Here is a 14,282-nt window from a genome sequence, read left to right as displayed (position 1 = left end):
GTATAAATTATCTAAACATTTATATTAAAAAGTCTTAACTTGGACAACTTGGAAATTACATTTTTTTTTGTTTTTATTTTTTTTTTGGTACATTTGAGAACATTCATTTCAAACTTGAATACATATATTCCAATTATCGTTTCTTAAATTGTTTTGCACTAAAATATGTATATATAAATGTACGTATGCAATTTAATATAAGATAAATATAGTTTTATTCCGTTTTATCTGCGCTTACAATTAGATTAACATTTACATATACATTTAGATATCTAAATCACGCATACACACACACACACACACCTACGTTACTGGTTTTAAATTCGTGTTGTAGGCAAGTGTGCATGTATGTATGTATGTACGGATGCACATATATGTACGTAGTTAGTTTCATAGTATAATGTAAGTAGGTACAGTTAGATATTTGGATTTGTGGATCGCGTAACAAGAGTAACGAGTACATTTGCTGACATTGACAACGAGTACACCAAGAGAGCGAGAGCGCAAAAACGTGAATTCTGAAATCTTGAAGGACAATATTTATGCATGTATGTATTTATATGCAAACAACAAACACATCTAGAATTACATTAGATAGCAGCACATCTTGGGCGCACAATTGATCAAAGCCATCTTATCGATAATTGAGAAACGCATAAAACGATAAACGCTTTAAACTATATTCAAACTACTTGTACAATAAAAGAGTACTTAATAAAAGAAATACACAAGTGTAAAATAATCACAATCGAATTATTTCAAAAATTATTATTTACAAAAAGGTACGTAGCCGTTTTAGACGGTTATTCAACCAGTAAAGGGTTGAGCGTTCAACGTTCATTCGTTCATCCGTTCATCCGTTTCTGCCTTTGCTCCCTTCTACACTCGCCTGGGCGGCTACAATTCCGTCTTGGGCTTTACCATGCTCTGATCCTTGCCATGCCATGCTGAAAGACAACAGTTTCAAGCTGAGCTTGCTTAGGCGCGCTCCGGACACTTGGTCTGTACAATGGCTGACTTGGGTCCGGCTGCAACATTCTCCGGCAGCATAGCCGTGTGCACTATTATCGCCGGTTGATCCTCGCTCTGTGGATGGAGCTCGTGCGACTCGCCGGGTGTTAGACTGGCCAAAGCGGCTAGCAGATCGTGATTAACCAGTGGTTCGCCTTCCTCTCGCGGTTCCCAGCCGGCTGGCGGTGATGCGGGCGGTGAGATAAGGAACTGTTTGACCGGCGCTGGTGGCTGCAGGTTCTTATTGTTGACTGGAGTCACCGGCTGGGCAAAGTAGCAGGTGATCACTGTCTTTTTGTTAAACTCATACTGATGCAGCTTGATGCGTGCATTGGCCGCTGCCACAGCGTTGTCATAGTTGACGCGCAGCCGGCGAAAGCTGCGCAGCCATTGAAAGGTGGCTGACTCGCTAAATGTGCGAAAGAGCTCCTCCATGTCGTGCTTAAGCTCCGGGTTGGTAAACACCTCCGAGTGTATGTTTGTAACAATAATGGATGTGGGTAAATCATCAAACGAATCGGCATCCACTTCTGGCTCTGTATCGCTGTCCACTGTAGTCTCCAGAGGCAGCGATGGATGCTGACTCGGCAGACCATCGGCGGCATTAATATAGATATCCTGATCTGGTGAGAGTTTCTCTATGCTGCCGCCATCGCTGCTATTCTGCGCCGATTTTAATTTCATTTTGTTGCTTTTGCTGTGATTTGTCGTCGTCGCAGCAGCAGCAGCGTCGCCGCCTCCAGGACCAACAGCACAGTTATTGGACTTATGCGCTTCAGACATGCCCGGGGAACTGCAAAGGTAAAAACGAGTAAGCAATTTATAAATGTTGTTTTAGCATTTTGAGTATAAATTTAAAGTAGTAGCAATTGACACGGAAATCAAACATTTTCAAGGCTGCATATTGACGCTGAACTAAGTCTAAGCTTACGGCTTCGCTTACGCACAGGGGCACGTTTACGTTCATTTATATAATACGTAGTGCACAAATTTAGAGCGACACATAAACAACTACGACCATAAACAAATATAAAATTGCCTCCCACAGAAGTATAGAAAAAGCTACAGACGTGTCTGAGCTTATTTGCCGCAAGGCAAGATGGCAAATACCAAGAGAGACAAGAGAGGTGGCATGGCGCTACCAAGTTGTGGCACGTGAAGGCAATCAATATGTAAGTGGGGAGGTCAGTAGTTGGTGACGCACTGTTGATCCACAACTCTGTTTGGTTTTATTGTTTTCTATATTGTATAGATATATTGTATAGTATATTGATACTTTTGTGTATGTAGTATGTGCGTGTTGGTGATTAATAGTTGGCGAATTTTTATTTTATGAATGAATGAAAATAAGCCCAGCAGACTGGCCTGGCCTGGCCTGGCGTCATTGTGGTCAATGACGTCGTCTTTTGAGTTCGTTTGTAAGTTTGTTCTTGTTGTTGCTGTTGCTTATGCCCAGCACCTGTACGAAAAGGCGGCAGGAAACTTTTTGCCAATTTTATTATTTTATGTTGATGGACCCTTGATTAGCGCACAATTGTATGCTATAAAAAGTGTTGGTGTGCTTTGGAATATTTACCACAAAGTCTATTAATATTAAGTCACATGTGTCAAAGCTGTCTTTAGCTTGAAAAGGTAATGAAGCATGCGTTTAGCTGTTTCAGTAAATTAACATGCAATTACGTATATTGAGCGATAAGCTTTCAATGAATAACAAATTGACACATGCCCTCCATCCCCACCCCAAGCAGCTGTCAATCGCAGATTTTAAAGCGCGTCGTGCCACAACAGACATCGCCGCAACGTGCACCCGCTGCGAAAGGAGCTTAGCTTGATTTCATTTGTTGACCGCGCTGTACGCAACAAAGGCAGTGACTATGTACATGGCCTAGTGTAGTATATATAACAATAACAATAGCCAAAATCGTAAAGAGTGACGCCAAACCAGAGTACAGCGGAGAGCGTAAGAGAAAGGACTATGCCAATATTGTTATATAGTCGGACTATGTGTTGATCTATTTCTGGATGATTGATTTCCTTGAACATACACACACACACACACACACACACAGTCAGCCACTGATTGTGGGGAAGTGTTGTAGCTTGGCATGACGTATGCATTTTGATACTCTGAGTATCTTATTGCCCCACAACGACTAATAAATACACAAGCCGTAAGAAAAAAGGAATATATGATAATTTGCATAAATAATAATATGGCGGCAGAGTTCGAAATTATTTTAGTTCCCTCATGTGAGGCACGTGCAAGCAGCAGCAAGTTGCAAGTAAGCGTTGTGTTCGAGCTGATTTAACGAGTTGTTGGCATGCAAATTGTGTGCGTTCTGCGTGACGTCATTACTTTGCTTTCCCTCGCATTCTAAAATTTAACATGAACATATGAACATTAGAGCAGACGTTTTTAAACTGTGACCTTCGCTTATTCATAATTGCAGTCATCATTATAAGTAGTACGTCCAGTACCATGCCTGGCGTGCTAAGTAGCTCTTCAGCCCTGAACTTGCCTGAAGTCCCTGGGCAAGTTAAAAATAGACGCTGCAAGCTATTTCGCAGGAAAAAATCAGCTTTTTTTCTTGCTTAACATGCCCTTTGAAAGTTTTGCTGCAACTCATTTAATTGCATTTTGCTCGGGATTTCGCTTTAAAACAGTTAATCAAGTAAAGTAAAACTGCATTTGCAACTGAAAATTGATGCAACAATTTCATGTTGTATATTTTCATCTTTTTTCTATATATTTCCTGCAAATGGGCGTAGGCAGGTCTGACGAGAATAGCAGCTAGCTGCCAACCATAGTGCTACCTCTGGCCTTGTTTCTGCATATTTCCATGGAAATTCAATGTGTGGATGAATCTACGCAGTTACTGAAACTCTCTTGCATATGAGTATGTACATAGAATGTGTGAATAGATGCGCAATAGTTTTATGCTGCAGTACAACTTTAAAATTTTTTTATAGTTAATGACATCTAAAATGTTGCTGAATTTTATCCTTTTTATGTTAGTGTTATTTCACATCCAATTATAGAGTTTTTACAAATATGCTTTGATGGGCAAATATTTTTTCGCATATTTTCGAGTTTGCAAATAAAGAAATCTCCTGAATAAAATTTGTCATAAATTGTGATGTAAAAAGATTCCCTGTTTGTATATGGAATGAAAATCAGTGAAGCTGTGTCTGCTATGTGTAACACACTCGGCCAGTTGTCTATGTACTAGTAGAAACGCCCACATTCTGGAAACATGTACAATGCAATAAAAGGTCAAGCCTTTCGTCTAGCACACAGATAGTTGAACTTTAAGTGAGGTTGCACGTGAATTTGATGAAATGTATGGCAGGTATGCAGGCTAAAACTAAGTTAAGCTTGGTTTGCAGTTACATCTATGGCAACTTGAGTTACTTTCGTTCGTTTCGATTTGCAGTCATCCTCACCCGCCTAAAAGTATGCTACTCTTTTTTCGTCGGTGTGCTCTGCTCTATAATTGAACATTGTGTACAGAGTTATGTGAACTTCTACTGTGTGTGTGTGTTTGTGCGTGTGTCTACGTGTTACTGTATACAATGCATGTTGTGCTGCCTACTTGGCGTATGCGCAATAATCATTGCCATCGGGCGGATGAGTATGGGCGTATGAACTTGTGGGTGTGTGGGCGTTTGAGAATGAGGGCGGAGGCGCGGGAGCACGCAACAAATGTCACATATTGGCATGGCAATGATTTGCTGGTCGCTGTTGATGCAGCAGTTGCAGCTTTAAGCGAAATCAGTGTGTGGTTTTTCTGTACGGGCTCAAAACAAAAATCATATTCAATGCACATTTAATGTAATCGCCATAAATTCCATTTGGCAGTTAGCAGTTGTTTCCCACAGCTTCAACTAACGCTCATTAGCTGCAGCTGTGATTGGTTTGCTATAGCCTTTTCAACTTTTGTCATTGTATATTATTTTGTAGGCATGTACATTGTACACGTACATGAGTTTATGAGTGTGAGTGTTTTTGTGGCTCTCAGCTTTGTCACAAAATTGTATTGTTGACTGCACATGATAACTTTATTAATTATATCCAACACACACTGCGGCATTACCTGGTCGATACAATTAGTTGCATTACAAAAAATATCTAAAGTTGGCAGCATTGTGCACAATAAAATACAATAATTGCAAATTAAAATTAAAATATTAAACCAATTCTACAACAAAGGTCAATAAGTGTTGCAAGAATCAGACATCATTTTGTTTTATTAAATTAAACCGTTACAATTATGTTTTATTCATCGAGTAGCTTTAAAAGTACCGTTGCGTTGAAATATGAAATACTGAAGCTTAATCCTTATATGCTCAACAGTTCTAGTTGTGTGTGTGTCTTTTTACTTTCTTCTCTTTTTTTATAAGGGAAATGGCATTTTTATCTGCCACAGTGCGCTCAACGTCAACGACAAATGTTTGATTTATTTAAGTTTCAGACTCTGTACGAAAAGTGTAAGCAGCCTTTTAGTTTAGCTGAATCATATTTATTCCTACCAGACTAAACTACCCTAACAAATTGATATATTCTTGAAAATATGTTTGTCTATATGTCCGTATGATCTTATATATTATATCATAAAAAACACGTTTAGAAAATTTAGAGAGTTTAAGCCCAAATGCATACATAGCAACGGAAATATTCAAGTTTAAATAAAGTTGAAGGAACAGCGTCAACCAGTATGACGGTTATGTGTCTCTTTATATAGAGTCTTCAACTGTCGGTAGTGCCAGACCTGGGGAGTACTACTTTTTTGCGTTTTGCTTGAATGTGCGCACTTCTATGCACGTTGCTCGCTTCTCAAACATACACACATAACTAAGATGGTTATCATGTAGCCTTGGGCCATTTGACGCATTTGGAAGACAAGCCCTTTTGTTGTCAACTGTCAGTAGCAACTGGGACATATCAAAGCGAACGCAAAAATAGTTTTGCTCCAAAAAAAAAATAAGTAAGATGCCCCCGTTTTGCGGGCGTAACAGAATCAATCCAAGACTTATGCCATATTGCCAAATTAATTATAAGGATAAGCATAAGGTAGAACAGGCTGTCAGCCAAAATCATAAATCACTGACAAGTGCTGGTCGTTATATGACATTACTTATCACAATATCAATTCGAGCTGACGCAACGAATTTTAACGCTTTCAATCGCAGGCCGGCGAGAGCAAGTTATGCCCAGTTATTGATAACAATTAACAGTTGTTATTATTGTTAATTGACATACATACATATGCACGTATAATAAATACATATTGGGGCCCAACTAACTAACAATACTTAAGCCCACAAGCGTCAACCATAGTCGTATCAATCGGCAACACCACTGATTGTCTGGTATTTGCGTATACTACGCTGTGACGTCAGTTGAGTTCAGTTCAATTGCAATTTCAATTCCAGGCAGCCACAAGTCTTGGCAATTGACTAAAGAGCTGCGACCAATGCGTCAATTGTCGAAGTATAAATAATAATAAAGTCAAAGTAAAAATAAAACACTAGGCGTGTGTAGATAAAAATAACTCAAGAGGAGATATAGAGATGAGTAGCAGGCGACAATCGTGACTCTCTTGAATTGATGCAACAGGTTCACACCTTATTTAAATCGGTATATATATCTGATAGATAAAAAGAAAAAAAGTCCCAAACACGCGACCATCTCTAGACTAAAAACCACTACTACAACAACAGCGTCGAGTTGAATTTATTTTAAAATCGCTTCATAATTTTTGCGTCAGCAAAGACGTAGAATCGAAGGAAACGCTACGTTTGATATTTACAAAACGTATATACATAAATATCTATATACATATGTATGTGCGCCTTGGTCAGCTAAAACGTAGCACATGCATCGAAAGTTGTTCGAGAATTTAGTTCAATGATTGGCTCCAGTTTCATATATTTACGCAACAAGAAATTAGCAAATGCCTTGCAATTGGACTCCCAAGGCATTTCATTATATCAGATATACAAGCGTTTCGGATTTAGTCGCAATGTTATTGTGTTATTTTAACTAAGCAGAACAACAAACAAATACCAAAGGCAATGTCTAGTAGACAAATTGGCGACAGCGTCTTAGTCGCACTTTAAGTGGACACTGCCCTTTGGCTAGCCAAGGGTCGCCTGTAGTAACCAAGGTCGAGATTTGTAGCCACGTTCAGCGCCGAGAACGCTCACAGCAGAGAGAGAGAGAGCGAGATAGAGTTATTCGAGCATGAGTTGATTTTGTTTGCATTCGAGAATTTATTACTTTTGGCTTCTATGCTTTTGGCTTTGCTTGAGCTATTTCCATTTTCCAAAAGTGCTGCCTTCTTGTGGGAATTCGTGTTGCGTGGTAAACAGCAGAAACAGCAAAAGCAAAACCCAAGCTCGTAAAAGGGCGCACTGCGTTGGCGGCTGTTGCTGTTGCTGTTGGTGCTGTCGACGCCCAAAGCAATTAAAATTTGCAAGCAACCAGCAGTTGGAACAATCACAACAAGCAGCCACAACAAAACAATATACAAGGTGCAGGGGCTAATATAATAATAGGCGAAGCGGTGAACTTGCCCAACCACTAAAAATATATGACACAAGCATATTATTAGCGTAAATAGTTGTGAAAAAACTGAGCCAGACAGCTTGCTATTTATAAACAAGGAAATGCTTTAAAAGTGTGGAAGCAAAAAAAAATATCAAAGTAGCTCCTTGAAGTAGAAAAATTCTTTTCATCGTGAGAAGTTTGATCTTTACTCTCAAATTTGTTTTGTTGGTCACTACGCAATACACACAGGCAAACAAATTAAGCGGTTGAGTAATGAAATTACACGCTTTACCCGAGCACGAGAGTAACGAAAAGCAGTAGCAGTTGAGAACAAAACTCATATGCCCCAAATAAAAATGTTTCCTGGATGCTGTGTGGGCGTAAGTGCGCAGATAACGTTAACGGAGGCGGATGGAAAAAACAGTTCCTTGTGCGTAGTATGTTGTAATGAAAATGCAAATGTAATTGGCAATGTAATAAATTTAATTAGCTCTGCAGTGCACTTCTGCATTTTAAAGCATATGCCGCAGCGGCAAGTTCAATGTTTATAAACAAAACTAGAGCAAACAATAATAAATAGCAACTGCACAGTCAATGTAACAACAACACCAAAGGTAATAACAATAACAATAACAACAACAACAACAACAACAACAATGCAGTAACCATTTGCAAAAGTTCAAGCGTGAGTGTGTATTTTTAAACATCCGACAACTAAAGAGACCAGCATCAATTGCCGCAGTTGCAGCTGCGTTACATAAGCAAATTTAGCTGCGAATGCCGCCTAAATTCGTGTATTATAAACGTAGGTGTTGCGTTTACATACCGTTTTTCGATTGATTCTTAGAAAAAGCACGCCAACCACGGCGTTTTGTTGAAATTGACAACCTTCTAACTTTTAGCGAGAAATTGGGCACGGCCCGGGCCCAGTTTTCTTCTGTTATTGCAATTTATCAGGTGCCAAAATGCGTCTAGACGTTTGTCATTTGTGCAGCAAATTTTCTTTTTGCGTTTCACCGCGAACTCAGTACAACACAACCGCTCGCTTTTAATTTCGTTTTTGCATTGTTTTTGTTCACTCACTCAATAATACCCACCTACACATTTGCTTATGATTCAGAACAAGTGCGAGCGAGAGGTCCGACATTATCGTCAACGCCAGTGCTATCGTTGTTGTTAATCGCTATCGTATTCGCACTCGATTGTTTGGATTCAAGCATGTTTGAACCGTATAACCGATATTCGATTAAAAAATACCATAGTGGCGGCTGTTGATAATTAAGGTTGGATGATGCCTGCTAATATTGCTGAAAGAAAAAACCATTTGCAAACAATTCTGTGAAAATAAATATTGTTCGATTTAATCTACAAATTGAATAAAAGCAGCTGAATAGAAACAATATGGCGAATGTAGAGTCTATGATTGTCGAAGAAAAGGCACAGGTTAAGCAAATTGACCGAGAAAAGGTTTGTTTTGATACATATATCCATATGCAAGCCGGCAATTTATTAACATTTACTTCCGCAGACATGCCCGCTGTTGCTGCGAGTCTTCTGTTCTACGGGACGCCATCACTCTGTTTCGGAGTACATGTACAACAATGTGCCGACTAATGAACTGCAGATATACACCTGGCAGGACGCCACATTACATGAGCTGACTTCTCTGGTGCGTGATGTTAATCCGGATACCCGAAAGAAGGGTACATACTTTGACTTCGCCATTGTGTTCCCCAGCTATCGCAATAATCACTTTCAAATGCGTGAAATCGGCGTCACCTGCACGGGCCAAAAGGGCATTGACGATAACAAGACGCTGTCGCAGGCCAAATTCACTATTGGAGACTTTCTCGATATATCTATAACGCCCCCGAATCGTATGCCGCCCGCGAGACGCCAGCGCCCTTACTGAGTGTTGCTCGTATTGAAACTTATACAGGCTAAACATTTAATTTTCTCACTTTAACTCAAAATACTAATAAAGTACGGACATAATTACAGATTAGTACAAATAAATTGATGACTTAAGAGCTGACTTAAACGACTACGGCTGGAGCTGAGTAATTATAGTGTGATGTGTGTGAATTAGTTTCGGAAGATGCTGTTGGGACGCTTGGACTTCTTTTTGCCCAGTTGCGTCATGTCGATCTCTAGGCCATTGGGCAAAACGGCACGGTTCTCCTCATAGTTGATAAAGCCATTCTCCTGCAGCTCCTCGTCATTATTACGTGCATTAGGATCGCACTTGATGCCCGTCTCATAGTGATATTCGCGCTTGTTGCCATCGGGATCTACGTATCCATAGGTGCCCCTTCAGTGCAAAATCTTAAGTGTTAAATTCATTAAATATGGAATAGGGACACTCACTTGGTTACACAGTCGGTTCCAATGAATTCCTCCTTAAAGGAACCATCGTCATTCTCGTAGCCCCAGGTAATGCTACCATCCTCGTTTTCATCGCGCCACTTTCGTATGGTTTGCGCCACTGGACGACGACGCTGTTGTTGTTGTGCATGCTGTTGATCATCCTGCAGTTGATTTTGATCAATGATGGGTCGTGGCTGCACGGGCTTTGGTCTGGGACGTGCAACTGGTACAGGCGCTGGTGCCTCCGGACGCACTGCAGCCGACGGACGAGTGCGAATGATGGCTACACGCTGTGGTTGTTGTGGTGTTGGGGCTGGTGCGGCGGGTGTGGCACGTTCCAAGCCAAAACGTTGTGTATTCTCAAAGCGCCCAATGCCAAAGTCATTGAAGGCTGGACGGTTCAAGTTCGTGGCTACTGGCGCAGGACGCTCGGCAAAGCGTGGCGGTGCAGGCAGTATAGCTGTGGGCTGACTGTCCTCATGCTGAAGGAGCTGTTGCACGGGCGTGGCCGCTTCAATGCTTGTCTGACCGTTCAAGAATGCAGCGGCAGCTTGTTGGAACTGTGATTGCTGCGCCTGTGCCAGCTGCTGCTCGCGTAGCAAATTTGGCAAAAAGGCATCGGGCTGATCATCTTCAGCAGCCTCCGTAACAGGGCGCTCCTCGATGGCAATGCGCTGCGTCACGGCGGGAAGAATAGGCTGCTGACGGATATTAGAGCTGGTGCCAGGACGACGCACGCGGAGCAGGGGCTGACGTTGTGGTGGGCCAACAGGTACGGCTCCTGGTATGCTCAGACGAGGCGGATAGTTTTGTGCTTGCACCATAACAAAGGCAACGCTACACACCAGCTGCAAGTTAAAGGAGTTGGCAAGTGGCATTAAGGTACTGGATGTAAAAGACTTGCGCCAAATTATTTGAAGCAAGCAGCTATGTGGCAATTGTGGCAGGCATGGCTCGTGCCCAATTAAGACACGCTGGTGGCCACAAAGCTTCTAATTAACTAACTTCTTGGCGCTGGCATTGCGTTTCAACTAATAAGCTCGTATTTTTAGTTGCACTTCTTAAGCTGTCATAGTGTTCGATGAAAACTGGTTTATATTTATTTATGCCGCCTAAGTGTTACAACAACAAATTGTAATTGTAACGCTGTGGCGGCAGCTGCAGCAACAATAACAAAGCCAAGTAAATGCAATAGCAATAAATGTGGAACATAAAGCAAATCGCAGAAATTGTTCGCCCGCCTCGCTGCCGATCGATCATAACAGCCACCAACACTAGCAACAACATCGCGTAGAAAAATGTTGGCTTTTAAGCCGTCTAAGCCGTAAGCTGCTCTTGTTGTTGTTATCGCTGTCTCGACTTGCACATTGCGCAATTTGCATGCCTCAGCAGTTGGCAACGGCCCAAAGAGCCAAAGAAAAACTACTGGCAACTACCGATTGGTAACTTAGTTTTTCCGTGGCATGTGGCAACTATTTTTCGGTTCATGTTCGGCTTGTTTCCGGTTCAAAAAACTAAAAATGAAGTCAGTGTCTAGGACAAGTGGCCGTCAAGTTAATGTGCTGAGGCTTGAGCACTTTCCAAAAAACCAAAACAAGTTGCCAATTTATGATTTAGCTTTTAATTAGCTGACCGCTTTAATTGCGATCAAGATCAGTGACCCAAGCTATGACTTGAATTCATTTTGATTATATAACAGCAAACCCAAAATCCAATTGTTTGATTAAAGATCAATTAGAATTGAGTCATATATGTACATACTCAAGCCGGAACCTGTAAATAAATGGCTAATCATATAATTATACACATTTCTATGCTGTAACACCAATAACAAATTCTAATTGTTGGTAGAATTTCGCCACACATTTCAAATGTAAAGTTTTTGAAGTTCATAAACTCATTTCTAATGTAATGAATTCAAAAATAGCACTTCTAAAATAAACCAGAAAGTACATACATTTTTTTGATTACCAATTATAGAGCTTCTGGAATCTTGTAGTTTCTTTTTAGGTTGCTTTCATTTTATGCGCCTTAACGTTTTGTTAATTAAGTATTCAATCAACAACAATATGTTCCAGTTTTTATTTCTTATTTTTATTAGATTTTATGGGTTTTTGGCTTGCTTGGGTTTGGTTGTGTCTTGTGAGCATTGAAGCTAAACATTCCAATGTCCAACTGGCTGGTTGGCTGGTTGCCCAGACACTAAACTGGTCAAGTGAATTACTTGGCTAAAGTTTAATAATAAAGAAAAACCAAAAGTACATGCTTTGCAAAACACCTATTTTTTTTTTGAATTTGCAAGGGGAACTTGCTTTAATTAGTTTTTATGGCTGCACCTCGGCAATGTTGTGGTTCAAGGAAATCGAAAATTACAAAATTTTTTCGGTATTTGTATGAGTAAGAGTTATGCCAGGCCAAGCCCTAGACTGAGGAGCAGTCTGTAGCGTAGGTGTTGCTGACAAAGACGATTCGAGTGGCAACAGCTTAAAGCCGTATAAAGTTTCAGATCAACACAACGGCTAAAGGACTCTTAACCTTGAGACGCGGCTTGGATGAGGTGATTGACTGTTAAATATATAAACAGGGTGATGCCATAATTTAAATTGTCCAAGGTACATATGTACGTTTACTTGTGTACACTTGGTCGATGGACTGGAAATAGTTGTCAGTGCACTTTCGGCGTTGCACAAATGTGTAACGCTTTATTTATGCTCATACCTCTGTGTGTGTGTAGTTTCATTACGTAATGGCTTAACACACTACGCCCAATCGCTTTATGGAGCACTGCATGTATGTGTGAGTGCAATAAATTTTGAGGCTGTGTTTGTGTTACTGCAACTGCATCTTGTATTTGTATATATATGTGTAAGTTGAGAATTCGCTTATGTCTTAACATGCGTACAGCAGTTGGCCAGTCAACGACTTGAATCCCAAGTAACTTGGTCAGCGCATTGGCAAGAGTTAGTATGCCAGACAAGCGACCTTGAAATACATATGTGTGCGTGTGTGTAAGCCAAGGCGCGGCCAAATTTTAGTAAACTCATAAGCATTTAGTGCTTAACAAATTACCGCCATTGATTGATTGCTCTAGTTTTTGCCAGACCCTCAAGTGCAATTAGCTGTGCATATTTGACTTTGAAATTATCATCGACATCGACAGTCCAATTATAAATATTATTTTTCTTTAAATTTTTGCGATCTTTGGGTCAAGTCAAGCTTAACACTTTGACTCAATCCGCTATCTTTGTTGAGCCTAAGAATAGCCCAGTAGCAAATTCCACAGAGTCTTGTAAATATAATTTGTATGTTTCGGGCTTATACATTGCAGGGGCGTGGCACAGCTAATGCCAACAAATGCTCGTTAAATCTATGACCTGAGGGCTTGGTTTGGCAACATATTTTTTCTTCGCTGTTGTTTTTCAATTGAAATTCTTTGGCACGCAGACAATTGTTAATGATTAAATCGCATATTTATGATATCAGCAATTTGTATTGTCTTTTAACAATCGTCAAGCAAATGTCAATTGCTAATTACATTGCATTGAGTCCACTCAATGGACTTTCTATAAAATGCAAAAATATATATAAGCTATTATGATCTAAAACCGAACGACCTTCGCTGCAACTCGCACGCATATTAAGCGCTTAATTGCAATTCACATTGAAGTTTTATTTACATTTTTTACACTTTTGACTTTTTCAGCCTTTCATTACTTACCGAAATCAATTGCAGCTTCATGTTGTTGCTTTTATTCTTTAACTGAAATCGCTTCCGCAAAATCACGATCTCTACACCCAAATACTGTTCAAGTCCCAAAAGCTATTTTTATTTATTTAGAGCTACCGTTGGCTTGAGTTACTTTTTGCCAGCCCGTTACACGTTGAAATGCTGGGCGCCGCAAGCTCTGCACTCCGTTTTATAGCCACGTTTGCAGCTTTGCGTTTCTCGACTTGAAATTTATGTGCGGCATGTGTTTCGCATGGCTTATAGTAATGGTCCGGCATATACTTAGTTGTCAGTTGAATGCGATAACTGCTTAAACAGTTTTAAGACGGTTAACGCATCTTGCAAATGAAAGTGAACGCGTTACATTTTGTAAATAATCTGTGAGAATCGTGTGAACAACAGGCTACGTGACAAAATTTTCAAATTAGCGCAAAATTAAAATTTAAATAACGTTTGGTGGCAACGCTGCGTATAGAGCTTTGTCCGCTGGTTCGTGTCTTGGGTAAAGCTACAAAATTTATGAAATGAAAATGCAGACTTTTTTATTTAATTATTTGTAAAGGCTTATCTCGTTTTGGGTTTATGGAAGCAGAACTTTTAATTTCATTCTTATAAATAATATACGGT

At 40.2% G+C, this 14,282-nt stretch overlaps 3 protein-coding genes across 3 annotated transcripts; 1 reads left to right on the top strand and 2 right to left on the bottom strand.

Annotated features, from left to right (window-relative positions):
- Positions 1–174: 174 nt before the first annotated feature.
- On the bottom strand, positions 175–8,638 carry LOC108603541 (protein sarah). Its single transcript, XM_017992453.2, has 2 exons — positions 8,388–8,638; positions 175–1,804 (listed from the first exon to the last, which is right to left on the bottom strand). The coding sequence occupies exon 2, from the start codon at positions 1,792–1,794 to the stop codon at positions 979–981; it is 816 nt and encodes a 271-aa protein (XP_017847942.1). The 5' UTR covers positions 1,795–1,804; positions 8,388–8,638; the 3' UTR covers positions 175–978.
- A 46-nt stretch (positions 8,639–8,684) lies between these two features.
- Positions 8,685–9,485, top strand: LOC108603542 (histone deacetylase complex subunit SAP18). The gene is made up of 2 exons (XM_017992454.1): positions 8,685–9,028; positions 9,090–9,485. The coding sequence occupies exons 1-2, from the start codon at positions 8,963–8,965 to the stop codon at positions 9,471–9,473; spliced, it is 450 nt and encodes a 149-aa protein (XP_017847943.1). The 5' UTR covers positions 8,685–8,962; the 3' UTR covers positions 9,474–9,485.
- A 10-nt stretch (positions 9,486–9,495) lies between these two features.
- Positions 9,496–14,001, bottom strand: LOC108603540 (translation initiation factor IF-2). The gene is made up of 3 exons (XM_017992452.2): positions 13,647–14,001; positions 9,929–10,776; positions 9,496–9,872 (listed from the first exon to the last, which is right to left on the bottom strand). The coding sequence occupies exons 1-3, from the start codon at positions 13,665–13,667 to the stop codon at positions 9,647–9,649; spliced, it is 1,095 nt and encodes a 364-aa protein (XP_017847941.1). The 5' UTR covers positions 13,668–14,001; the 3' UTR covers positions 9,496–9,646.
- Positions 14,002–14,282: the final 281 nt, after the last annotated feature.

The sequence above is a fragment of the Drosophila busckii genome, chromosome 3R, assembly GCF_011750605.1.
Source record: "Drosophila busckii strain San Diego stock center, stock number 13000-0081.31 chromosome 3R, ASM1175060v1, whole genome shotgun sequence".
In the NCBI taxonomy this organism is placed as follows: Eukaryota; Metazoa; Arthropoda; class Insecta; order Diptera; family Drosophilidae; genus Drosophila; species Drosophila busckii.
The sequence above is the reverse complement of the archived record's forward strand: the minus strand, read 5'-3'. Positions and strand labels throughout refer to the sequence as shown.

Excerpts from the sequence above, each read along its gene's own strand:
- LOC108603541 (XM_017992453.2), bottom strand. The coding sequence starts at position 1,794 with ATGTCTGAAGCGCATAAGTCCAATAACTGTGCTGTTGGTCCTGGAGGC.
- LOC108603542 (XM_017992454.1), top strand. The coding sequence starts at position 8,963 with ATGGCGAATGTAGAGTCTATGATTGTCGAAGAAAAGGCACAGGTTAAG. Across the intron at positions 9,029-9,089 it reads AGCAAATTGACCGAGAAAAG|ACATGCCCGCTGTTGCTGCG; the intron begins GTTTGTTTTGAT and ends TTACTTCCGCAG.
- LOC108603540 (XM_017992452.2), bottom strand. The coding sequence starts at position 13,667 with ATGAAGCTGCAATTGATTTCG. Across the intron at positions 10,777-13,646 it reads TGAAGCTGCAATTGATTTCG|CTGGTGTGTAGCGTTGCCTT; the intron begins GTAAGTAATGAA and ends TTTAACTTGCAG. Across the intron at positions 9,873-9,928 it reads GGAACCGACTGTGTAACCAA|GGGCACCTATGGATACGTAG; the intron begins GTGAGTGTCCCT and ends TTTGCACTGAAG.